Source organism: Sardina pilchardus, chromosome 17 (genome assembly GCF_963854185.1).
Source record: "Sardina pilchardus chromosome 17, fSarPil1.1, whole genome shotgun sequence".
Lineage (NCBI taxonomy): Eukaryota > Metazoa > Chordata > Actinopteri > Clupeiformes > Clupeidae > Sardina > Sardina pilchardus.
The window spans coordinates 25,996,061-26,021,657 of NC_085010.1; the positions used below are offsets into that span (position 1 = coordinate 25,996,061).

General features: G+C 47.0%; 1 protein-coding gene across 8 annotated transcripts in view; it reads left to right on the forward strand.

Moving 5' to 3' along the window:
- The window catches only part of ppp1r12a (protein phosphatase 1, regulatory subunit 12A), a 74,369-nt gene that overhangs the window by 30,724 nt on the left and 18,048 nt on the right, over positions 1 to 25,597 (forward strand). For 2 of the 8 annotated variants that reach the window (XM_062517549.1, XM_062517547.1), the window contains exons 2-18: positions 1,138 to 1,268; positions 5,302 to 5,420; positions 11,088 to 11,247; positions 12,211 to 12,355; positions 12,712 to 12,786; positions 12,962 to 13,053; positions 13,318 to 13,478; positions 13,750 to 13,868; positions 14,588 to 14,632; positions 17,444 to 17,659; positions 18,088 to 18,176; positions 18,922 to 19,035; positions 20,246 to 20,395; positions 21,084 to 21,260; positions 22,213 to 22,359; positions 23,859 to 23,949; positions 24,802 to 24,984. In XM_062517549.1, the coding sequence (XP_062373533.1) occupies positions 1,138 to 1,268; positions 5,302 to 5,420; positions 11,088 to 11,247; positions 12,211 to 12,355; positions 12,712 to 12,786; positions 12,962 to 13,053; positions 13,318 to 13,478; positions 13,750 to 13,868; positions 14,588 to 14,632; positions 17,444 to 17,659; positions 18,088 to 18,176; positions 18,922 to 19,035; positions 20,246 to 20,395; positions 21,084 to 21,260; positions 22,213 to 22,359; positions 23,859 to 23,949; positions 24,802 to 24,984 (2,214 nt within the window). The remainder of the gene's footprint in view (positions 1 to 1,137; positions 1,269 to 5,301; positions 5,421 to 11,087; positions 11,248 to 12,210; positions 12,356 to 12,711; positions 12,787 to 12,961; positions 13,054 to 13,317; positions 13,479 to 13,749; positions 13,869 to 14,587; positions 14,633 to 17,443; positions 17,660 to 18,087; positions 18,177 to 18,921; positions 19,036 to 20,245; positions 20,396 to 21,083; positions 21,261 to 22,212; positions 22,360 to 23,858; positions 23,950 to 24,801; positions 24,985 to 25,597) is intronic. The other 6 variants (XM_062517554.1, XM_062517548.1, XM_062517555.1 and 3 more) reach the window with 4 other exon arrangements.

The following is a 25,597-nucleotide window of genomic DNA, read 5'->3' on the forward strand; positions in this document are numbered from 1 at the left end:
TGAAAGATTGCTATTTTATTTAGCGTACATGCCATCCAACTAGCTAAAATCCACATCTGTCATATGCTACGAGTTTGGCGTATTAATATGCAAGTGTGATGCGGCCAACAAATTGGAACTACTTCATAGGTAAATAACATACGGTTAATGCACCTCTTATAGAATGCAGGTCAATGGGGAACTCAACCAAGCAGTGGAATAATATTAATTAACAATTGCTCAAGATCCCAAAGACATACAATGTTATACAGGATTAAACTTAATAAGTTCATGAATTGCGCACACTTCATTACATCAGTGATTCCTTCCTAGACTTTTCAGAATCATTTGTAGCCTGTTTCTGGCTCACACCTCGTGAAGCTCCTGTAAACAAAGTCTTTTCACTTTGGCTCTTTCTGCTCTTATCTCCTCTTGTGTCAGTCAAGTAGTGGCATGCTGTAATTGGGGGCCTGCTTACCTCTCCTCTTTTGAGGCTTGTTTTTGAAAGTTGATGAGCTAATGTTTTCAGGAGTGCCGGAGTGTTGTGATTCGTTTGTGGAAGCCCCGAAGCTGTGCGCCAGGATTTGAGAAGGTCTATGTGGTTTTGGCTTTGGCTCGTAATCTCTTGCTGCCTCACTTGACTAGACGGGCCTATGCGGGCCAGCGTTGTGCATGAGTAGCGCTTGTTGAAAACAGAACTTAGATCATCGTCTGATAAAGACCGAAAATTAGGGATGGACAGAAAATTAAACTGAAGACCAAAGAGGTGGGAAATGCCTTGGTGGGGGAAAAGGAGAGATTATCAGTGAGCAAGAAATACTGCCTTTTTGCACAAGGGGGAAAAACTCAAGTTCACTAAATTATGCTTTTTTTGCTATGTGGTATTGCAAGCAGCCTCACTATGTCGCTGCATCTTGGAAGTGCTATTGCTGCCAGCATTCCATTGCGTTCCAGAGAGCCAGGGCGAGCCAACAGAAGGCTAGCATCCTTCAAAACGCTGGCAGCTCGACCTGCTCATACGCTAACTCTGCATGCCGTTCGTATCGACAGGGTCAGACGGGTTCGCTCAGAAGAAATGCCGCACTTGAATGCTGGACTCCTGCTGTCATTTAACACCTCTCTCTCCCTCTGTCTCTCTCTCTCTCTCTTTCTTTCCAGGCCTGCATAGACGATAACGTGGACATGGTGACGTTCCTGGTGGAGCACGGGGCGGGCATCAACCAACCTGACAATGAGGGCTGGATCCCTCTTCACGCTGCAGCCTCTTGTGGATATGTGGACATAGCCGAGTGAGTGGACAGAACTGTTTGAGCCTCAGTTGTCAGGGTTTCATTTGTTTGGCCCATCCAGGTGTTGGCCATTGGCCACGCATGCACCATCATTACTTTACACATTCCTTTCCCTGTGTAGATCCGAGAACATTTTAAATCACTTATACCTAAACTCCTGCATATGATTTGGGGAAACTGAAGTCTTACGGTTGTGACTGGTCAGGCGTGCAAATTCACCTGAGGAAGGTCTATGACTGAAACGTTGTAAATAAATGTATGCATGCGTCATGGACAGTGTGCGGGATTCTCTTTCACAGGCATGCAAATGTGAAAATGTTGTGTCCTGTGAAGTCTCCACCTTGCCTCAGTTGCTTGTAGAATTTCACCCCAGTGAGCTGTCCAGATGAGCTGTCCAATAAGCAGGTGCAGCTCTTAAGCGTTGCGGAGACCCGGGTGCGGCGCACTACGCTTTTGACTCGGTTCATTCGATTACTTGGACCCCACTGTTCTCAATACAACCCCCGCACATCAGTGTCAAACTCTGCCTCCACCTGTGCCGGTGTGCAGGGGGGTTGTGTTGATGGCAATGTTATCGAAGTAATCGAATGTCGAAAGCAGAGTGTGCCACGCTCATGTCGGTACCGGTGTCTGCAGTGCTTTAAGTGTTTTCCCGACCACCTTAGCCTGCCTCCCCCTGTCCTCTGGCTCAGCTAAATGCTTAAGTGTGTTCCTTGGGCTCCGGTCCAGCTCTATTAGTGACCCCTGTCTGCACACAACCTCTCCGACTCCTCCAGTGATGGATGGTCTTCAGTTTATACGTTCTGTTATTCTGTCCCGATGCCCTTTATTTCGGCCCCCTTTGCAATACATCAGTATCTTACATAAATGATAAGACCGACACAGCAAGGTATCAGATCAATTGTTAGTTTTAGACCTTTTCTTTTTTTATTACCAGCTAAGTCCACACCCTCGGGTTGTCAGATTTGTTATGCATGTGATGGTGTCGGTCTTGCTCTGGCACATTTTAAAAGGGTCAGCTACTCTATCCAGTGGCCCTCAGACAATGAGCTGTGGGTCCTGGACGATCAATTGCAATCAATAACGCGTTTTATTATCTGCTCACTCTTCCAAATTATGTGAAGGTATTTTGAGGTAGTTTCATTTTGGGAGACGTTCTCAATCTAGACATTGCTTTGTTGGCTTAGAGACTTAGCCATCCTGTACGGTACAATAATATGACATAGCATAAAAGTTACATTTTTAATTAATACTTAATTTTCGAGGCAAGATATCGGAATATGTAATTGATTATCTTGCATATGGCTCATCAGCCTTCAGGACTGGTAGCTCTTACAATAACACCTTTGTACAACAGATGTATGCTTGCAGTTACGTGAGGTCAGCCATCCAAAAAATTAAAACCCACCTACTGAGGAAAAGATGCCATGAAGCTGGCCAACTTTTCCCTAATGCAGTGATTGTCTGACCTTCTGTTTAACCAGTGGTAACTGCCTTCACAAAGGAACATTTGGCAGATTTAAAAGCACATTTGCACCTGTTCTCCACATTCTCACAGCCGTGGCCATCCTAGTATAAAGGCAACTCCAGATGGTCCATGGCACTCTAGGGACGATTCATTCTCAGGGAAAGACTAAAGTTAAGATGGACCGTTTTGAGGTGGATGTCCGAGGGTGGGGGGGGTTGATGGATTGTGGAACTCTCAGGTCTCTGTATCTATAACACACACACACACAAAAAAGAGCCCAACCTCGGCCTTGCTACTTTTGTAGAGAGACCGACGTCACAAGGTGTATTTTTATTTTGGATGAAACGGGAGTTTTGATATCAAGTTGCCCCCTCGGTTATTCTTCAGAGTCAAGAGGGAGACTTTCAGGAGAACAGAAGACGCCTGAGATTTTTATCAGTGGACATTCAAAGCTCCAGTGAACCTGTTCTGTGTTCCTTTGCCACTCATTGTTCAAGTTACTGGTGGGGGGAGTTCTCTGACCTTAAAATGTCAACGTATTACGTTTCAGAAGCCCTTTTAATAATCGTCCTATCAAGAAGAAAGAAACTATTACTGTCAAATTTAATGAAGTGATGTGTCGGCATGAACACCTCGGCTGCATTGGGTTTTTTCTTATAATTACACTTGGTGAGGCTTCTCTGCTGACTCTGTAACTCACTGCAAGTCATAATGAAGACTTATGGTTTCTTGAAAGCCACTGTGGCTCACCCCTGGCTAAATGAACATATCGCAACTTAAATGAAAAGTCTCCGGGTTGGTTTGCTGGACTGCGATGAGTTACTGTTCGTGAGTGGCGCTGTGCACTTGTCTCCTATTGTGGCATTAACTCCCATTAACAGGGCAGGGTAACCCCACCCTATTGTTCGGCAAGACAAGGGATTTCTTGTTCTGGAGTCGTACAATGGGGACGACGTGGAGGTGAAGCGAGAAGGCTCGACTTGTTCACTCCCTGAATCGACTGCCCTTTTCCGTACTGTGGAGGATCCGCGAACGTCCTTTGGTAGCATGGCAGCAGAACACATGTGGCTGACGACTCCTCTCCCTATTAGCAGGGAAAACACTGCGCTGGGAGGCAGCGACCAGAATCCTTCAAAAGCCCGAATACCCAATACCACAGCCTTCCCCCAATCAGGGTGGACCGCTAACCACAAAGCCCGTGGGGCTTGTAAAAGAACCCCAAAATAGGCTTGGCTGAACGCTAATGTGATAAAATGTATACCTTCGGTTTGTGGACCCCAGTTTTTTGAGGAGGGTTTTTCTGAAATGTCTGGTTTCAGAAGTGGTGCATCTCTGAAATGAAAAGGGGCTGCTCACTCCCCACATCAGCGACGATCCTAATTGTTAGCAGCCGTGTGTGTGTGTGTGTGTGTGTGTGGAAATGGCTTGTGCTCAGAGAAACCTTGTTCGAGAGCGGGCCTAGTGAAAGACATTTGATGGAGCACTTTGCTTAAAAGGTTAAGCTAATTGCGCTGCAATGGATTGAGTAATGTATGTGCAGCTGAGCATTGAAGGCATGTCTAGTCATGTTGCTAATCACGTTTTTATGGTAATGGCGATTCGGAGACCCTCTAGGGACCGCTATGGGGGTCAAAGGAGCTATACGTGTCAGGGCCTTTTTTAAGGTCAAACAGTCGGCCTAAGCATGCTCAAGGGGGTGATGCCACTGTTTTTCCACCAAATGATATGCTCTGTGGTGATGGCTCTGAGCTGCTAACTAGTAATTTGAAGCTAAACACACACTGACCGCATTATGGTATGCATTTTATTGATCAACAGTCGAAAGCCCATCATTTTCCTTCGGCAGCTCTTAAAACCTTCGGTCAACCGATTGTTAGTTTTAGAAATTTCATGTTTTGGTCTATGTTAATTTGGTGTCACACATTCTCTGTTTTACATCGCAACATCTACATTTTTTTCTGTTATTGGACATGAGGCTCCCTATGTGGATGTATATGCATATAGTTTGTGATAATGTCGCAATTTTCACTTCCATTTAAAAAAACAAACAAAACATACAAAAAACAGGCTCATATGTCAACCACCCATGTACAGCTCTCTAAAAAATTAGGAGACCACTAATGACAACTGATGTCATCCTACAGTTTCTGAGTGACATTCAAATGAGTTGACGGTCATATCCATAATGAAGAGACCACTGCAAAATTGAACATGAGCGGGAACTCCTTTGAATGTCAATCAGCAACCGTACCATGACGTTAGAAAAATGTGCTGTGGTGTCTTCATTTTGTTCCAGAGCAATTAGGTTGTTTGTCTATTTTCATTTCCACTTCTGTTTGTGATGTCCCCATTTAAACTTCTGTTTTTTTTTGTTGTTGTTAAAGCTTTAGGCTTATAGCAGTCACCCATAAATATGCTTGCTTGCTTGCTTGATTTTTTTTTTTTGGCCCTGCTGTTGGTTGTGCTTTCCAGGAACCCATTGAACCCATTTCAGGGGTTTAATAATAGCGTGTGTAGAGCTCGAGTGAGTTAAGCTCTGCTAACCTTGTGCTTCTGCCTCTCCAGGTATCTAATCAGTAAGGGTGCGAGTGTGGGCGTCGTCAACAGCGAGGGGGAGACGCCATTGGACATCGCCGAGGAGGAGGCCATGGAGGAGCTTCTGCAGAACGAGATCAACCGACAAGGTATGTCCCACACACTGCCCCGACTTCCCCTCGTATTGTGAAGACCGTAGATCTTCCCCTTGACAGATGCACAGACATCTCAGATAGGCGAGGGCGAGTGAAAATCCCTCGAATGTTGGTGATTCCTCAAACCAAGACAGGTCTGCTGTCTGCTTGTGTGACTTATCACCTGTGTGTAACACACGTTTGTTCAGGTTTTGGTAATTGATACCCGTGCCAGGCTTCGACAGGGGCGGGTCCTATTTGCACTGGATGATAGTGCATGCGGCCAGGCCACTGTAGCCTGCAGTCATATCAGACAGCGAGGCTTTGGCAGCCTTCCAGCACTCCAGCATTCGCAAACACCAGCAGCATAGAATACAAGTTCCACTTGTCTATCTCTCTCTCTATATAGTTCTCTCTCTCTCTCTCTCTCTCTCTCTCTCTCTCTCTCTCTCTCTCTCTCTCTCTCTCTCTCTCCCTCTCTCTCCCACACACACACACACACACACACACACACACACACAAGCACAAGCACACTGGTTCTCCCCTTTTTGCTCCCTCTCCACTTCTCTTATCCTCTGTAATCCCTGCTGTTATACCACGCTGTGTGTACATCATGTCCAGGTATGTCATGCGTGTGCCATCACACTGGATTTAAGAAATCGAGTGAACGCAACAATGCCGTGACCACCACCCCACCCCAAACCCCAGCCCCACTGACTTCCTTGTCTGCTCTTGCATGGCTGCTTACTTGGGCAGAGTTACATAATGGGAGCTGGAGAAATGCGATCCACTTCACTTGGACCTTTTGTGATGATCCTAAACTGGATGGAAGGCGTTTTCTATTTTTGGCTTTGGCCATTCTTGAGTTGATGAAATGAAGCCCGCGCCGTTGGTTGGAAGGCTTTGTTCAGACATGCGGCGATGGCCCCTGGGCTCTGTAGAACTCCGCTCCTCTCGCTGCCCAAGTACGGGGAGGTGATGGCCCTAGCCTTTGTGGCGTGGCAGGGGGCTGAGCCTCTGATTTGTCCGGGCCTTTCCGCACTTCTCCCGCGCGTCTGTGGGAGTAGGGGTCTTTTTTTCCCTCCCTCGGCTCCGACTGCTGGACCGCTTGACATTGCTTGAAAGTGTTCAGAGAGACGCCTTCTCTACACCGCTTCCCTGCAGCCGTCTAAGGAAAAACACGTTACGCAACATGCATTTAAATATTGCCAATTTACATGAATTTATGAGTGTGTGTGGGCAGGTTTGGGAGTTGTGAATCCCCCCCCCCCCTCCTTAAGCTACCATCTTGGGTTTCCTATGAGTAATGAAGAGCGACTGGCCCCGTCTTTCATGACTGGTTTGCACAGATAGGGCCTCGCTAGTCGTGTAAGACAGGAGCAGTGCGGCGCTCTCTGAAGAAACCTGAACCTGACCCTCGTACGTCGGAGGGAGTCAAGGGCAGGAACTCTGGGATCTGGGGCAAGGTTTGTTTGGTCTGCTGTGGTCAGGGCAGATCCCTCAACACCCCACCCGTCTAAAGGGTTTTAATGGGCAGCTGGGAGTTCTGGACGATATTCCCAGCCTGCTGTGCTGTTTGTTAGCATGTAGCGTTCCTTGAAAGTATATTATATAACTGCTGCAGCTTAACTCATACCCAAATGGAATGTGGCACATCCCAGCCAATGGCTGCTGTCAGTTTTATTTGTAGCGATTGACGGACACAGTGTGGCTTTGAGGTGGGGTGCATGCATGCTGCCTGCAACCACCCTGTATCCTGTGCTGAAAGATGTGTTCCACTTTGGTCATGCCCTGGCTGTGTACCACAAGAAGCACTCGTGGAAACATTTTATTTATTTATTTATTTTATTTATGGCCAAATTTCCCTTGGGATCAATAAAGTATCTATCCATCTAATCTAATCTAATCTAATCTAAATCCAATCTTTTGCCGTTTCCTGATGGGGATTGCTTTTTAACCGGGTCAAGACAGACGCTGAAGTTTATTCAAGTCAAGTCTATTTGAGGCTGAAGCATGGACTGATGGGTCAGACTCCGACTCCGACTCGGTGTCAGCGAGCCCAAGCTGTGTATTGCACAGAAAGGCCCATATAGAGCTTGATTGTGCGGCTGCTACCGCCGCTGCCGATCCTATCACAACATGAGATAGAGCTCCATTCTCCTCACTCGGAGGTGTGGTTACATAACGCTGTTGTGTAATGCCCTCCGCGCCTGTAATGTGATTTGCCTCTCTTGTCTTGTGCTCCATTCTGAGAGAGAGGACCCCCCCCTCCCTCCCCCCCCACCCCAGTCATGGGGTTAAATTTGTCGGACAGACGGACCACAATTCCCCCACGACCCACTCGACCTTTATTCCCCGCTGGCTGTGATGGCACACCACTGTGGGGGTCAGGTGACTGGGCTTCCTGCCATCTCCACCCCCCCCCCCCAAAAAAAAACAAAAAAACGACCCCATGCCACTCGTTCCAGAGGGCTAGCCAGAGGGTCTGTGTGTCGGGCAGAGAAAACCCTCTCAACCCCAGTGCTTGGGACAATAGCTCCCATTTCTCACCCCTATCGATGGCCATGTGATTCAGTCCCTTGTTAAATGTGGTGACGAGAAGTCCCCTTTTTCCCACGCAGTAAAAGGTTCTGCTTTATTGGAAGCTCTTTTCTTAGAATGCTTGTTTGTTAAATTTCCCTTCCTGTTAGTTTTGATGTAGATTGGATGTGTCCAAAGACACTTGCGTTTTTGACTCACAAGGCCGAACAGAGGCTTGTGGCGAGAAAAGGGCGGGATTATCAGTCAGCTTTTGATTTTCTGGCTTTTGTCTGTTTATTTTCACAGGGATGCCTTTATGCACTGGCCCAGGGTGCAAGGCTCTCTTGTAAAACCAGCTTTGAATTTGGGCCAGATTATCCGAGAGGCTGCTATTTTGTGGTCTTGTGGAGGTCAATTAGTCTTCCTGCTTTTTATAGAGGCAGCATGTTCCCCTGTGCTCTGGCTAAGGACTTTTGTTCTACTTCTGCTTTGCTTGTTACTTTCGCAGTAATGGGGCCTTTTGTAATTTACCAAAGAAGAAAAGGCCATTATGATGTCTAGTTGTTACAACGGGCACTACTAACCTGAACAACAACGAGAGGCATGACTTACTAACTGAGATCAGTGTCTTGCCCTCATCGCCCCCCTGTCCTCTGTGCTATAGAGGGTTGCGTATTTGCTGGGGCCATCAGCTACCTCATGGTACGTACGACTGCAGTTTCGCTTTAGTGGCCCTCCTAACAGTGATTCTCTTAATGTTTTTATATAACGCTCTGCAGCCTCACAATGCTGTGTGCAGGCTGGCCGTCACAGTGGAATAAAGGGACTAATTGAAAGCCATTACGACTGCACAGTGTAAACCACTGTAATGGCATCACGTGGGGAGAACTAAAAGAGCATGGTCTCTGTGAGTGAGCACTGTGGCTGCTATGCCATGTGGCTTTGAACTTTGACCTCATTTGTCCGGGATCGATCCAGTCCATTGCTCGCTTTTTTGCATCAAGCAGAGAGTTTAGGCTGAGCTGTGTCCATTTGGTTCAAATGTGTCAAGTGGGGGGAGACACTGAAACTGAAAACTGTGGATTATATTTAAAGGGCTGGTATTGATTGTTGTTCCAGTTGACCTAACCCTCATGCACCATTAAGTAAACCATAAAATCTGTTACAATATAGAGGGGTTTTTTTCTATCATTATTATTGAATTTATACAGTTAGGTAGGCTGTTTGCTTTGAAATTCCAAGCCAAACTTTGATGTACAGTATGTTGCATCTCTCACAGAGGAATGGGTTGAATCAGAGCATTCCTTGATGTTTTTTTTTTTCTTCTTCTTCCCCTGTCTAAATTTCTTCCCACGATTGAGCTACATGCTACGCACAGGCCTTGCTCTGTCAGTGAATTTGAGCAGGAATGTTTAGCTGACAGAAGCGCGTCCCCATCCTTCCCTCTGTTCCTTGCCTTTGGCAAAGGGCCCGTAACCTCGCACAACTTAACCACTCCCTAGCCAACCTGACAGTCAACCAGAATGGCTTTTTCAAAATTGCTACAGGCCATTACAACATGTCTGTTGGCTCGCTACGTTGTATTGAAACTAACCCACACGCGCCAAATGTTTTTGGATTGATGTTTTGTTTTCGGTTGATAAGAGCAGGTGAAGTATGAAGCAGGAAGATGTGTTTCTGCATTTCTATCTCTACAGATCTGGGATGGTAAAACCATAATGTTGGTCACTGCTGCCTACAGTATTTGCCCTGAAATCTTTCTCCCCTTTTCCATTTTCTTTTGTCGGAGGAAGATCTTGATAGACCAAGAATGTAACCTCAGTATACTGTATTTGTTTAAAAACATTTTTTTTTCCTTTTGTCATGTACACAGATCTGTGTCATGTCCAGAAAGAAATCAGCCTCTCTCAACTGTTCAACAGGTTTAGAAAGGGGGACATGTTTGATAGTATACCTGCAGCTGAAAAGTTGGCTTTAGCCCCAGAGAGCCTTCTTCTGTTTACGTAGTTCTGCACGGTCAATTCCAGGCAGAAAGCGCTCTCGGCAGCTGCCAGACGACCTGCATTTAAGCCCTCGGCGCAGACGTGGGATGGACAAGACGACGCATGCCTGAACGCGCTGGAACCATATATAGCATAGCCCCATTGACCTAGTTACCAGATTCACCTGTCATCTTAAAGAGCGTCTCTCTCTCTTTTTCTCTCCCCCCCCCATCTTTGAAAGAAAAACAAATAGAAAAAAAAAAATCAAGATGGGAGTTTCTGAAAATGCCAGGACAGTCAGGGATTGGAAACGAGGTCAGACTCTCAACGCCTCCCTCTAGCGTGCGATCAGACCAGTGGTGTCCTAGTCCTACTGCATGCCAACAATTCTCCCAGATTTTGCTCAGAGGCGACTGCGTTTTGGAAAGGGAAGTGAAGGAGAGCGTGCTAGTTTTATAGAACAGAGTGTGTTGTCTTATTTTCTTCTTCTTCTTCTTCTCAATGTAGCTGTGAAGGATTATCTTCGCTGACCTCCCTCTTGTGCCATACGTTGGCCGTGTCAGAGGATTTTAAGGGAGTAGTACCTGTTTGCTTAACCTTTGATTACTCAATGCTTGGCATTTGCTTGCTCCCGTAATACGTTTTAATCTGAGGCTAGCCAAATGCCTTAGACTGCTGACTCCAGTCTTACACCATATACAGAATGAGGCAGCAGCAGCAGTAGCGGTGCAGTGCTGTGCCAGGCCTGGTTTCTGCGTCGTAAGGTTTTTTCAGTGGTCATCTCCTCATCCTTTTGTAATAGCTTGCCAATGACTGTGTACAGGGGAGCCCCTCACACCCTGGCCTGAATTCTTAAACGACACACTCAAGAGTGGTACGGGGAGAGCGGTGTCTGCTGGACTGGAGCGAAGTGCTGGCTGACAGCGTAGTAGTAGACCTACATTCAAGCAGAGAGCAGGCCTACGGGCTTTTTCTGATTCATTTTTTCCACCTTTCTCCGCAACATTTCATAGTTCCCCGAGGTTCAGTAAAAATATCATGCATGTTTCCTGGCCTTTGTTGAAGCGTCCCACTTTGTAGGATTGTAAAGAAGATGTTAAAAGTGCAGGATCTGACTGACTATTATTCACCCTCCCCCACCTCACCCCCCTCCATTTTTTTTATGCGTTTCTTTTACCAGGAGTGGACATCGAGGCCGCCAGGAAAGAGGAAGAGAGGGTCATGCTGCGAGACGCTCGGCAGTGGCTCAACAGCGGCCAGATCAGCGACGTGCGGCACACCAAGTCGGGAGGCACGGCGATGCACGTCGCCGCCGCCAAGGGATACACGGAGGTTTTAAAGTGAGTTGTACTCGCCGGGCCATAAAAAGCACGCCAAATAAACCGAACCCCTCGAGAGCACGTTGTTTTTTCCCTCTTAAAAAAAAGGAACCGTTGGCCCGTCTCCCTTGCTGATGCTGATTATAATAGCGAATAACTTAGCGAAGTGGCGGATGGTACTAGGGTGGACATAACGGTGTCGTCGCCTCCGTTTGTGATCCCTCTTAACGGCCCTGAGGGCTGGAGAGCAGTTCTCCCTCCTCATGCAGGCAGACAGGTAGCTTGCGTTTTCCAGGGGCACGTCTCCCTTGTTTATCATGGTTGCCTTTGAAAGCCTTTGCCAGCTGGTATCGACTGACCGCCAGGCAACCCGGCGGAGGCGCCCGGTCCATCTGGTGCTGGGAGATTGGCCAAAATGTCTAGCTGCACTCAGCTCCGCAGCTGTAGGGACGAGGCGGCACAAAGCTGCTCTCATATGCATTTATGCAAGCAGGCGTGCTTCAATGTGAATTGTGATGCACACATCCGTTCATTATGTTGCATTCGCTATGTGCTTTGCTGTCGGAGTAGTGAAATCCTTATTTTACTAAGATATCAGACCCAGTTATTTTCCGGTACACCCGGTACAGTATAGTGTCAGCAACTTTAAACTTGACTGACCCCAGCTGTGGCGCAACTGGCTGGGGCACCTGCACTGCACGCTGGCGACCCAGGTTCGATTCCCGGCCCGTGGTCCTTTCCGGATTCCACCCCTGCTCTCTCTCCCATTCACTTCCTGTCAATCTCTACTATCACTAACAGTAAAGGCATAAAACGCCCAAAAAAAATATATATATAAAAAAATAAATAGATAAATAAATACTTTAAACTTGACTGTAGATGGCCAGGATTCAGACAGACTTACTCACACCAGAACGAAAACAGTTTTGTTCCATTTTTGCATTAATCTCATCATGTTTTTTTTTTGTATCTTGTGTTTTGCAGGCTTTTAATCCAGGCGGGATATGATGTAAATATTAAAGACTATGACGGCTGGACGCCCCTCCACGCCGCAGCTCATTGGGGGAAAGAGGAGGCATGTAGAATACTCGTGGAGCACCTGTGCGACATGGAGGTCATCAATAAAGTGGTACGTGGCTCCGTTTGTTATGATGGCCTAAATGCTGAGGCAAGTGAACCATCACAGCTGGAAGCCTTAGGTTCTAGCCATGACTGAGCCAACCAGTAGGTTTATACTTCGTTGACTGCAGGTTTATACTGCACTAGTCTCAAACCAGCAGGAAAGCTGTGATGTTCCACAAATCTTGCTCTTGTTAGCTTCCCTATTTCCACAGTGAATGAATTAGAGATGTAATGTTTGAAAGTTATACCGAATGTGTTTGTGAGTTGGCCTTTCCCTCCTCTGCGTGGCTGTATGTTAGCCCAGCTGGCTGTGCGCAATGGTAAAGGCCTGAATGTGGAGAATGTTCCTCTCTCTGCCCTCAGGGTCAAACAGCGTTTGATGTATCCGATGAGGACGTCCTCGGCTATTTAGAGGAGTTGCACAAGAAACAGAATCTGGTAAGCCCACAATGTTTTTTTTTTTTTTTTTTGTTTAAGGCATTCTTTTAAGTTCTATGGAATAGAACTGGTTAGGAGACTTGTAGGAGAATGTTTTTCTGCATAATATGAAAGACTTCTCCATCCACCTCCCACAATCATGGAAATGACATGACCACGTTCTCTGATGTTTCAGCTTATGAGCGACAAGAAGGACGTGAAGAAGTCACCTTTGATAGAAACTACGACCACTGGGGACAACAATCAGCCACTGAAACCACTGAAGAGGTAAGCAGTGTCCACCTGATGGATAGGAGCTAGCTGATGGGCTGGGATGACCCCTTGGAAAAACTTTTTTTTCTCTCTTCCTTTTTCTTGCGTTCTTTTTTTTTTTGTTCTAATCTCCTTTTGTAACATCCCGAAAGTTGTGCCCTTGCCCGAGCCTCTAGCAGAGGTTGATTGCATTATTATGCCTGAACAGAGCTGTAGGTCATAGCAGGTTCACCCTATTGTCTTTTTGTGTGTGTGTGTGTGTGTCTGCCGGCTTCTCAGCAAAGAGACTCTCCTGCTGGAGCCAGAGAAGCCTGCGCCACGCATCGAGACCCTGGAGCCAGAGAAGGTGGACGAGGAAGAGGAGGGCAAGAAGGACCAGGAGTCCAGCTGCTCCAGCGAGGAAGAGGAGGAGGAAGACTCAGAGTCTGAAAATGAAGCAGGTCTGTGACAGTGACACAGACACTCCTACCACCTCCAAAACCAATGAATTATTTCTTGAAAATGTATATTACCAATTGGTATACAATTGTTGTCATGCACACTGGGCATTTTGTAATCACACTATGTACCATACAATATCTTAGCATGGCCACAAAATGAGAACTACAAATGAAAATGCTCCCTTAAATGTCACAACATCTATATGCTGCTACTGTAAGTTACCAGCTGGTTTGACCAGTTGCTGACCCTTACATCTTGTCCCCCCTTCAGAGAAGAGTAAACCGGCCGCTCCAACCAGAGAGACCAACAGCACAACCCCAGCGCCAGCCACCGTTCCCTCCCCAACTAGTCCAACCAACCAGGTGACCCCCACCTCGCCCGTCAAGAAGGTACGGCTTCTTACCCAACACCTTGTGCCCCCCTTCTTTCCTTTCCTGCCCATTCCCACAGCGGGTTTTTTAAGATGGCTTTGATGAGATCTCGTAGCTTTTAAGAGGGTGGAAGGGAAATTTATATTTGACAACTGTTATTAAAGTATGTTAATATTATCTTTCATCCCAAAGGTTTTAATGTAAAAGATGAGGTGTTTACTGTTACACAAATTAGCAACAAGCCCTCCGTTATGCTTTGTTATTAACCAATGTCATATCTCGGCCGTTGGAGTAGATGGCTACAGACAGTACTTTTCACATGCATATTAGGTGGCCAGGGAGTTAATGCAAAGTGCAAAACTCTCCTGTAGAGAGGGAGAGCGAGCAAAGTGTTTCTTCCCCACACTGAGAAGAGTTACGATTAGTTGAAAAGTTTGTGAGAAGATCTTCAGCAAACATGGCAATGTAGAGCAGAGGGTGAGAGAGGAAAGACGGATAGATGGAGAGAAGAGAGATAGAAAGAAAGAAAGAAAGAGCAGGAATGAAGTAGGAGAGTAGGTGGGATGAGATTCTCGGTAGTCAGTGTTGTGAGGTAGGCAGTACTTGGAAGCACTAAGCTAAGCAGTCTGGGGCCCCGGCTCTTGCCAGACCCATCGAGCGGCAAAAAAAAAAAAAACTGGCTCTTAAAATGGCACCCACAAGCTCCCGTTTCCCTGTGTGTCTGCTGCCCCCTGCAGGAGACCGCGGCCTCTGCATCCGTCGAGGAGAGCACTGCAGAGGAGGCAAGTCTCAAATTGGAGAAGGAGAAGGAGTCATTCTTGTCATTGGCGTGTGCATTCGTTTTTGTGATGTTCCCCTTCCTCATGACCCCCCCCCCCCCGTGTTCTTTTTTGTGTGTTTGCTGCACTGGCCACCAGCATCATTGTGAACATCATTGCATCCATAGGCCACAACAGCAGTGTACACACATTTGTCTGTTTGTTTGTTTGTGTGTGTGTGTGTGTGTGCTTAGTTTTGTGTGTGTGTGAATTTGAATGCGCACTCATGTTGAAGTTTTTTTGACAGGGTGGATACAGTTTTATTTTTTTAATTCATTTATCTTTTTTATGATGCATCTGAAATGTCTAGCTCGCTTTGACTTAATCATGGCAGCATTTACCTACTACGGTATGGCTGGATTTAGTGGTGAATAGCCCCCGATTAGTGCTTGACATTCAGATACTTGATCAGGAGAAACTGCTCCAGTGCCGTCACGGTCAATGTTGCACCCGGGGTCTTCAGAAGTGGCCCATTTAATGACGTCCTGTCGGGAGCTCTGTTGAAGTGAACCATCCTCTATGCCCGTGTCTCCCTCACAAACACACACAAATCATATCATCTGACCAGCACCATCTCCGCCCCTATATGTTAGAATATGAAAATGAAAATGTGAAAAGGTCCAATGTAAAGAATATAATCCTCTCTAGATGTACAACCATGTGCCACAGAGAAATCCCATGTTTTCCTCCTCTTTTCCTCTCAAGGAAAAATACTTTATTTCCCCCTTTTCCCCCCACTTTCCTATGCCTCAAGCACACACAGCATAATGCTCTATCTAGTCATGGTTATGTGGGAATGCCATGTAAGGCTCATCCTAAACATCTATAAAATGAAGATAGAGAATGATGATGCAAGACTATTACTGGTCTAGTCATGATCAACAGGTAAACAAAATGGACGTGTTGTGTTCTGAGGCATACCGTCTCCTCTCACTCCTTTGTTTTTCTTGTTCTCAGTTCTCTTTTTTTCCTCTTGCAGTTTCAGTTTTCTGTGTTTATTTCTTCTTCCTTTTTTGTACTCACTAGCCAGTATTTTGCACTTTCAGTTTTTCTTTCCTTCCCTTTAATTTCGCTGTCTGACCCATGAAGTGTCTGTTGCTGCTGCTTCTTTATTTCGCTCATTTCTCTTTATCTCTCTCTCTCTCCCTTTCCCCCAACCTCATTCTTGCTCTTTCTGCCTCTCCTCTCTCTCTCTCGCTGTCTGCATCTCTCCCTGTGTCTCTCTCTCTCTCTCTCTCTCTCTCTCTCTCTCTCTCTCTCGCTTTCTCTTGCTGTCTGTGCATCTCTCTCTCCTCTCTCTCTCTCCCTGTCTCTCTCTCGCTCTCTGTCTCTCTCCCGCTGTCTGTGCATCTCTCTCTCTCTCTCTCTCTCTCTCTCTCTCTCTCTCTCTCTCTCTCTCTCTCTCTCTCTCTCTCTCTCTGTCCAACTCTGCACCCTTCTCTCATGGTTGCTCTTGTCTTGGGTTGGCTTAAAGTCTGAGTTTATTACTCCCCTCACACCTGTGGCGGAGCCAGGCTGTCCTGCATTGTGGCGTCAAGGCTTGCGCAAAACTGGCATTTCTCTTGTGCCCAAAAAAGCTATGGTGAGGCATCGGTGTGTTCCAGAGATGTTACCCACCCCCACCCCACCCCCCTCTCTTACCGACATCCCCCCCTCCCCATCCAAAGCCCCCTGTGCCTTTAATTCCCTTTTATTTTAACCTTGAAATTTCCCTGTGACAAGTGGTCTAACCGTCTCTGCCAAAAAGTCCAAGACGACGCTAACTCCCCTCCCCCCTCCCTCGTCCCTTTCCCTAATCAGTGGTTTTCTGCATGGGTTTCTGGTTGACGCACTGTGCCTTGGTGTCTGCACTGTCTGTGGTGGTCTGTGCTGTTCCGCTTTCTGCTGCCGATGCTACTGTGAGCCATGCGACTCTCTCTCTCCCCCCTCACCCATCTCTGCTGTGTGGTACTGTGTGTGTGTGTGACTTCACCTGCTGTTGGCATTGAGGGGGACAACCTGCCGACTTTATATGAGGGATAGGGAGGAAGTCACATATAAGTGTGTGTGTGTGTGTGTGTGTGTGTGTATATATAACGGTCTTACCTGGATTAACAAAATTAATATCTGTATTTGCCTGTGCGGTTGTCCTCCTGCTGACCATGTAGACAGTCGGAGACGGTTGGGACAAGTGGACCGAGTCTCCATAGAAATGAGATCTGAGAATGTTTGCACTCTTTCCAGTCTTACTCTGTGCAAACGTCATCCAGATATTTGTGCACCTGAGTGCAGAGCATGCTTGTGATCCCAGCCCCCCCCCCCCTCTCTCACGACGGCGGGCCCCGTCCTTCCCACTGTCCCGCACTGCACTGCTGCTGTCTGGTCTGCTGTGTGAGATGCGTGTGTGGGAGTTGCCCTTCTCTGGCTCTCCCGTCCCGTGACTCCGCGGGAGAGGGAGATGATTACCCTGCTTCACCTCCCAAATGTACCCACCCTCAGTCCCCGTCCTGACCACTCCCCACCTCCCTCGCCCCCCCCACCCAGACTTCTCACCCAGTAATAATCACAGGAGTCTGTTCAGTCATCATAATCATAATCGTCACCATCATCATCCTCACCATCCCTGTTGTTGTGGCTGGATTCTGATCTGTGTTTGTTTTCCTCCTTCCCTAACTCCCCCCCCCCCCCCCCCCCCCCCCGCCCCCCTTACCCTGTCCTCTCAATTACCACCCACCTACCCCTCTCCCTCACCCATCTCCACACCCCTCCCCCCATCCCTCCCCGCCCCTCTCACAGCTCGCCTCGTCCGGTGGCAAAGTTTCGCCCAAGGACGACAAGGACGAGTCGCCGTCCTCGTGGCGCATGGGCCTGCGCAAGACGGGCAGCTACGGCGCCCTGGCCGAGATCACCGCCACCAAGGAGGCCAGCAAGGAGAAGGACACGGCCGGCGTCATGCGCTCCGCCTCCAGCCCCCGCCTGTCCTCCTCGCTGGACAACAAGGACAAAGAAAAGGTCAGTCACCCTTTTAGGTCGTTTTACATTGTCATGGGTTTAAGTTTTTTAGATCTGTGCAGTTCAGTTTCTGGATTTAGGCTCATACAAACCTAACTCACAGACCTGGGCCGGGTTTCCCAGACTCGTTTAGAAGCTCTTAAGTGCTAAAAACTTCTTAGGAGGGTTCTTAGAACGTTCTGAGAGCGCTCCTAAGAAGTTCTTAGCACTTAAGAGCTTCTTAACAAATCTGGGAAACCCAGCCCTTAACATTAGTAATTGTAGATGCAACATGCATAAATAACATAATATAATAATAATAATAATAATACATTTTATTTAGAGGCGCTTTTATTTAGAGGCGCCTTTCTTGGCACTCAAGGTAGATAATGAATGATGCATTGTTAAGGAATTGCCTGGGTGTAAGATTTAAGCTTCATTACCAACAGGAGAAGGAGAAGACCCGACTGGCCTATGTGGCGCCTACCATCCCTAGGAGGCTGGCTAGCACGTCCGACATCGACGAGAAGGAGAACAGGTGAAAGAACGAGAAAAAAAACATGAGCGTGCGAGAGCGCAGTGGTGGGCAAAGGCAATCCCTGCTCTGTCCAGATCTGCCCAGACCTGACCACTAGATCACCTTCTGCTGGCCAAGGCCCTAGAGCACTGCATGCCATGCGTGTGTTTATGTACTGTAAATATATGTGTGTGTTTTGTGGGCTTATGCGGCCGCTACACTGTCTCTCAGTGTTATGTGCCTGTGTCACACACACACACACACACACACACACACACACACTCAGAGTTAGCAGTTAACATGTGACATGATCTATTGATTAGTCATTTGAAGGTTAGATCAGATTCAGCTTTGCAGTCATCGAAAGCACAAAGCTGATAAAATCAAGCATCTAAACAGAAGTACATCACAGCTTAATATTACTTCATATACAGACAGGAGAGGCAAGACATATACTGTAGATATAGATAAGGTAGTGGAAGTACAAAAATACAATGCATAGACGGTGTACGTTAAGTGCGAAAGTAGAAATAAACATTATGCATAATGTGCAGAGAAACTAGGGCTAGACAAAAATGCATAGAATTTGTAGTTGGTGATGCAAGTGTATTTTCATATATGATGGATGTCTCATACAAATCAGATCAACAGCTAGAACATTCAAACTGAGCAGTATTTGAGGAGTTACTTGCCGCCATGAAGATGTGATCTGTTTGGGAACTATGTGGAGCACCCGGGTTCTATTGTGAGATTCTGGTTCCCCCAGGGATTCTGCTGCTAGTTTGGTACGCAGTGGCTCCTACACCAGGAGACGCTGGGACGATGACCTGAAGAACAGTGAAGGAACCGCGTCCCAGAACAGAACCAGCTATCAGCGCAGGTTAGACCTCAGCGACCGTCCCCCGTGGAGATAAGAGAATCCTAACCCATGTTCTCCTCGTTTCAGCCTCCCTTTATTAAGAGAACCTCGGGGCCTCTGTTTGCCATAACCTCTCCCCTTTAAGAGAACCTTAATCATCTGCTGCGTCAAGCTGCCTTTTAAGAGAACCCTGTTATTTGTGATGGCCTCAAGCTTCCACATTAACAGTTTCATTTCGTGACTTATCCACAAGACAAGAGATATCTGTTCAGTAATATTTCTTAAGAGTATCTTAAGGCACGTGCCTGTGCTTAGTCTAGTCTGGACCTTCCCTATCTTTTCCCTCCTCCAGCCCCTTCATGTAGTACCTCATTGCCTCAAAAGCAGCCTCCGCTTTGAGCCCTCGGCAGCTCAACCCTTTCCGTAACGGTCCTCGCTCTTGCAGGCTAACGTACTGTACTGTAGGGCTAGTTATATCCAGTAGCACTAACACGTTCATGTGCTGTAGTCTGTGTAGAGGGCAATCATTGCACTAAATTCAAGCCTCACTCACGGATAGTGTTTTTGTAATATATATGTATATACATATTTTTTTTATGTTTGTTTATGGCTAATGTAGTACTGTTATTATGCATGTATGTGCTTAATTGAGCAGCCAGTTAGGTCACCCCAAAGCAAAGCCTTACCCCCCCCCCCCCCCCCACAATTGCTCACAGCAGAGCCCTGCTAGCGTCTGAAGTTGTCCTGCATGATGGTCCTCAACAGTATAGTAGATGTAATGAGACGTGATCTTGTAAGTGTTCTTAAAAACCCTAACGAGTAAAATGGCTCAAATATGGAGGACACTCTAGCAGGCACAACTGCGGAAAAGCTTTAGTTGTTTTTTCTGTAATGTGACCTTTTTTTTATTTGCCAATGTGTGTGACCGAGTGCTACTGCAGTGTGATATTATTTGATTACGTGTGCAAGGATGTATATGTGTTGTGCACTTTTTTTTGTATATGTGTGTGATTGTGAATGTTCGTATAGTGTACTTGTGTGTACGTATTTCTTTATTTATTTTTCCTTTGATATATATGTGTACATATATATTTATGTGCGTGAGTGTGCAAGTGTGTGTGTGTGTGCTCTCCAGCTAACGCGCCTCTCTTGCCCGCTCCCCAACTTCCCCCCACCCCTCCCTCCCTCCCTCTCGACCTCTGACCTCTGACCCCTGCCTCCTGCACGCCAGCACGTCCCACACGCTAGCGCTGGGCCGGAGTGGCAGCACGCGGGACGTGCCGGCCAAGTCCCCCTCGGCCTCCAGTCTGGACCCTAACACCTGTAACACTAAACCCTGGCAGTCCTCGTCCTACTACCAGTCTTACAGCATTCACCGAAGGTACCACTTGAACTCAAGAACCCATCTCCCCCCACCCCCCCCCAAAAAAACCTCACCCCACCTCCCACGCTCTTCAACTCCCCCCCGCTACCCACCCCCCACCCCTCTCTCGACTCTCAAAAGTCAAGCGACTCTTGAGCTTGCACTCACCTACAGAAACACCTTCCGCCAGCCAGCCATGGCTGCACACTGACATACCCCATGCTGTCTGTCTCTCTCTTTCTGTCTCTCTCTGTCTGTCTCTCTGTCTTTCTCGGTCTCTTTCTTTCTCTCTCTCTCTCTCTCTAATTCTCACTGACCACTGGGATGTGATGGTGGGTGGGTGGGTCAGCTACTGATTTGGTAATGTATTAACTTGGGAGTTAATTTGACGTGATTGAGCATTTCATTCATAATGGTGGTGGGGAAATAAAAATAAGTGTTTGGAAAGGTTGATCTTGCTGCTTTTCTATGGGAGAGTTTCTCTCTCTCTCTCTCTCTCTCTCTCTCTCTCTCTCCCCACTCTCTCATTCTCCCTCTCTCATTCTCTCTCTCTCTCTCTCTCTCTCTCTCTCTCTCTCTCTCTCTGCTCATCACTCATTGGAGGTTTTTCCCTCTTCTCCTACCACTTCATCTCCTCTCCATCTCCATCCTTCCCGGACTCACTCCTGTACTGTGTCTGCGTCTGCGTTCTGTGTGTGTTGCGTAGCGGTTCGTTTGGTCGGAGGAACGAGGACTCCTCCACCACCCCCTCCACTACCACCACCTCCTCCACCCTGAGCGGCAGCTCCAGCGTCACCTCCCCCTCTGGCCACCGCAGCCTGCTGTCCAGCCTGGGCTCCGGCTCGGGCTCCAGCCGCCCCTCCGCCACCAGCCTCTCCAGCAGGTACACCAGCGGGCATATTTGTGACCCTGCAAAGCAAAACCAGTCGCTTTGCGCTCGATGCTATATAGAGAAAATCCACTATAAACGTTAAACGTTAGGGATAAAAATGTTGAATTTCACGTTTTCGCTTAATTCGACAGTATACAGTCTACACTTACATTTCGTGAACAAATTTCACGGAAAAACATACGTTTTGACTCTTAAACCCAGTGAAGATTCAGCATATTAGCAGTCATTCCCGTTGTCCACGCTGCTTAAGGAGAATTTCTCCTTTTCTGGCATGACGTTTTGGGAGAACCATGTCAACTTTGAATGCGGTTATCTTAGCGATCGTTTTTCAAATACCCGCAATTTACCTATCGTTGGAAAGCAGTTTATGGCCTCATAGCTGAAGAAATTCTGCAAAATCAATGTCGAAGCCGCTGCTAATAGTTCAGAAAGTACGGTAGCACTCCTTCAGATGTGACTGAATGGAAACACAGGGTCCAATCGAATGATTTTTTTTAACTAGAGCGGCATTTGGAGGATGCAGATCGAGCTCGCAGAGTTGTCATATCTGGCAACGTGATCAAAAATGTGTCAGGCCTGCTCCAAAAGCTTTTATGGGTCTTTCCTTGGCCGATGTTGCAGTTTTCCAAAAAAAGCTCTAAAGTCTTTCTTCACGTATAGTTAGTGTGCTGGGTTAGGCTGGTACAGTGGGACTTCGGACCGCTGCTTTCTGTAGCACAGTAGCTAAGTGCTCCACATTCTCAATTCTCATCAGTGGGTCATAACATTTAACATTGGATTAGTAACAGTATTGCACTGCCAGAAGTGAGTAGGTCCACTAAGAAGTGATCTAAATTTTGAGATTATTTAAAAGCGATAGTTTTGTTCAGAGAAAAAAAACAACACACAAAGTGCATATTTGTTTTTTTTATTAAACATGGAGTTGTCTACCTTCTGTTCCCAGGTACTGGGCCGAGGAGGAGAGAGAAAAGGAGAAGGAGAAGGAGAGGGAGTCTGCCGCGGTCATCCCCACCATCAACACTGCATCCACCACCACCTCCACCTCCACTACAGGCACTGGGCTGGGCTCGGAGAGCCGAGAGCGACGCAGGTCAGACACACACACACACACACACACAGACACACACACAGACACACACACAGACACACACACAGACACACACACAGACACACACACAGACACACACACAGACACACACACAGACACACACACAGACACACACACAGACACACACACAGACACACACACAGACACACACACAGACACACACACAGACACACACACAGACACACACAGACACACACAGACACACACAGACACACCCTTATATCTTTGTTTATATGTATGTTTATTCTGGATTGACACTTAACACAGGCATACGTACAACATGGAGCGGAACGTTTTGCAGAATGCCACAGTGCTTACTTAACATCTGTATTGAAGGGAGAACTTTTGCGAAACTTACTGTAATTCAGTGGTATGTTTCGCTAAGCTGAAGTAGTTTTTCAGGCCTGTAGTGATTCGGATCATGAGTAAGTTCTTGTAATTGTCCAAGCCACGCATTATTATGATCTTTGGACATAGACTGACTTGCAACACACCCACATGTATGTGCTAGCACTCACACACATGCATACTGAGACACACTCGCAGAAGTGAGCACATATTTGCTGTAGATAAAGCTGTAGGCTATCCCATGACACAGCAGCACCCAACTGTCCTGCAGTGGGTTGTTTTGTCCGCGTGTGTGTGTGTGTGTGTGTGTGTGTGTGTGTGTGTGTGTGTGTGTGTGTGTGTGTGCGTGCGTGCGTGTGTCTAGCTGCCGGTCGGGCTGGAGCCGGCGAAGCCGGTTCCTCTCGCCCTGCCGGCCCCCTGAGCCTCACGGGGCCCAGGGAGATGAACCACCTGCTGGGGCCGGATTTTCTCTGCCTCGCAGAACTTCTCCTTATAAGGCCGTTCTCCACGGAATAACCGCATTTTCTTAAGGCCAAGGGGGAGCCGACGCCAGGCCCAGCCGTCATGAATGAGTTCATATTTTTGGTCCAGGAGAGAAGACTTTTTTTTTTTTTTTAAGTAGGGAGGAGGGGAGAGTGCTATTTTGGGAGCTTCTGTAACCAATCTCTCTTCGAGTTAGGACTCCAGACTATATTAGATCTTTTTTTTTTTGTAATGTGAAAGTAAAACACTAAATATGCTCATGGCCACTGACTCAGGAGCGAGAGGCTGATGTTTTTTTTCTCTTGACCTGTGAACGACCCCATGTTTAATTGCTTTAAATTCTCCATGGCTACCGGGCCTGTTTCTGTGTGTGCTGTTCTTATCTTTCCGAAGCGGCTTTGCTAAACTGCTTCAGCTGAACTCCCATGTAAATGCTGTGCAAATACACACACTCCATCACCGCTGGCAAACAGAGGAAAGACGAGTCTTCTTAATCTCCTTGCTACTGTGGTTGGTTACTCCCATAGCGTCCTAATCACAGGCTAATGTCTTTTCCCCTAGCACCTAAATTGGCCTGTATTCAAGTTGAACCCTCCCTTTTGTTCAGTGTCCTTAAATTAGGGTGTGTGTGTGTGTGTGTTCTCTCTCAGATCATACCTCACTCCTGTCCGGGATGAAGAGTCGGAGTCCCAGAGAAAGGCTCGTTCCAGACAGGCCAGACAGTCCAGAAGGTCCACCCAGGTAAGACCGGTTCTCAAACTCAAAAAGAGAACCTAAAAGAACCCTATGAGCACCTCTATCCAATACTATACAATGCTAATTTGCAGCTGTCATATGACTAAGTATGCTGCATGTTCAAATACAAACATGCTGGGGAAAATGATTATATTCTAAATGCTAATTTCCCCCCCATCTAGGATATCAGGAAAGCTCACAAGGCACCACATTATACATTTGATATGATTTAATCTCAATTTAATTTTCAGTAGCACTCCATTGCGCTGGTTAAGAATTAAAAAGATGTGCTTTAAGGGCCATTTTCTCAACGCATTTGCAGCTTTTACAAGGAAACTTCTGTTTACAAGCAGATTTTAATTAGCAGTCCCCGTTTCAAACAGATGTGTCTTAAACAACAGACTATTTTAATGGCTCAATTTAGACTTGATAATTGCCTTTAAAAAATCCAATTTAGCTGACGACTATGTGGTGTTAAACAGCTCATTTTAGAATTTACACTCATTTACACAATAGTTTGGTGTTTACAAAGCTTTGACCTTGTCGTTGACCTTTGGTAATAGTGACTTGGGAGGTATAGGAGTTGTTCTGCTACCGGCAGGCTGCCCGTTTGAGCTTGGCTCCTCCTGACCCTGTCAAAATGTCCTTGAACAAGACACTGAACCCTAAACCCCTCACGGTATATAGTTTGGCGCCTTGCATGGCAGCCTCTACCATTTGTGTGTGTGTGTGCGGTGAATGTGAGGCATGAAATTGTAAAGGGCTCCAAGTGTTCACAGAAGTAGAAAAATGCGCTATATGGATGCAGTCCATTGACCATCTGCCATTTTGTGCCTTTTTTTTTTTTTTTTTTTTTAGGGGGTGACTCTGACCGACCTGCAGGAAGCGGAGAAGACCATCATCCGCACCCGCCCCACCACGCGCCGCGAGGACGAGAAGGACGAGAGGGAGAAACAGGACAAGGAGAAGCAGCAGGAGGAGAAGAAGGAGACCGAGACTAAAGAGGACGACTACAGGTCACGCTACCGCAGCTTCGACGAGGTGAGTGTGTGAGTGTGTGAGTGTGTGAGTGTGTGAGTGTGTGAGTGTGTGAGTGTGTGAGTGTGTGAGTGTGTGAGTGTGTGAGTGTGTGAGTGTGTGAGTGTGTGAGTGTGTGAGTTCATGGGATGGAGAGGTTAGCTCCGAGGACAAAATAGGTCCACTTGCACAGACATATTAAATAAATAGTACTGATTATCTTTGACTGAACATGATCACTTCCAACAAACACATTGACATGGCCGCTTGGCTGACCCTTGTTCAGTGTTTGGCCATTACTGCAGAAATTCCTCTCGCAGGCCAAAGAGCAGAAATGTGAAAGTAATGAAATAAACATTGGCTAATGAATCGTGACCTTGATTTGAGGGGTCAGCCACTACATAGAGGAGTTGGGGCAAAACCCCAAATATCAGTCTCTAGGGTCTTGCATAATGACACCCTCTCTGAAATGGCTCATCTGGATTTGTCGAAGCCATGATTGACTAAGCCATTAGCATTTTTTATATGTGGTAGTCAAGAGAGGTTGTCAGGTCTAAATTCCCTCTCGTAGTGCTGAAGAGCTTGACTCTCAACTCCACCCCTTTCTCTCTCTTTCTGACTCTCACTCTCTCTCACA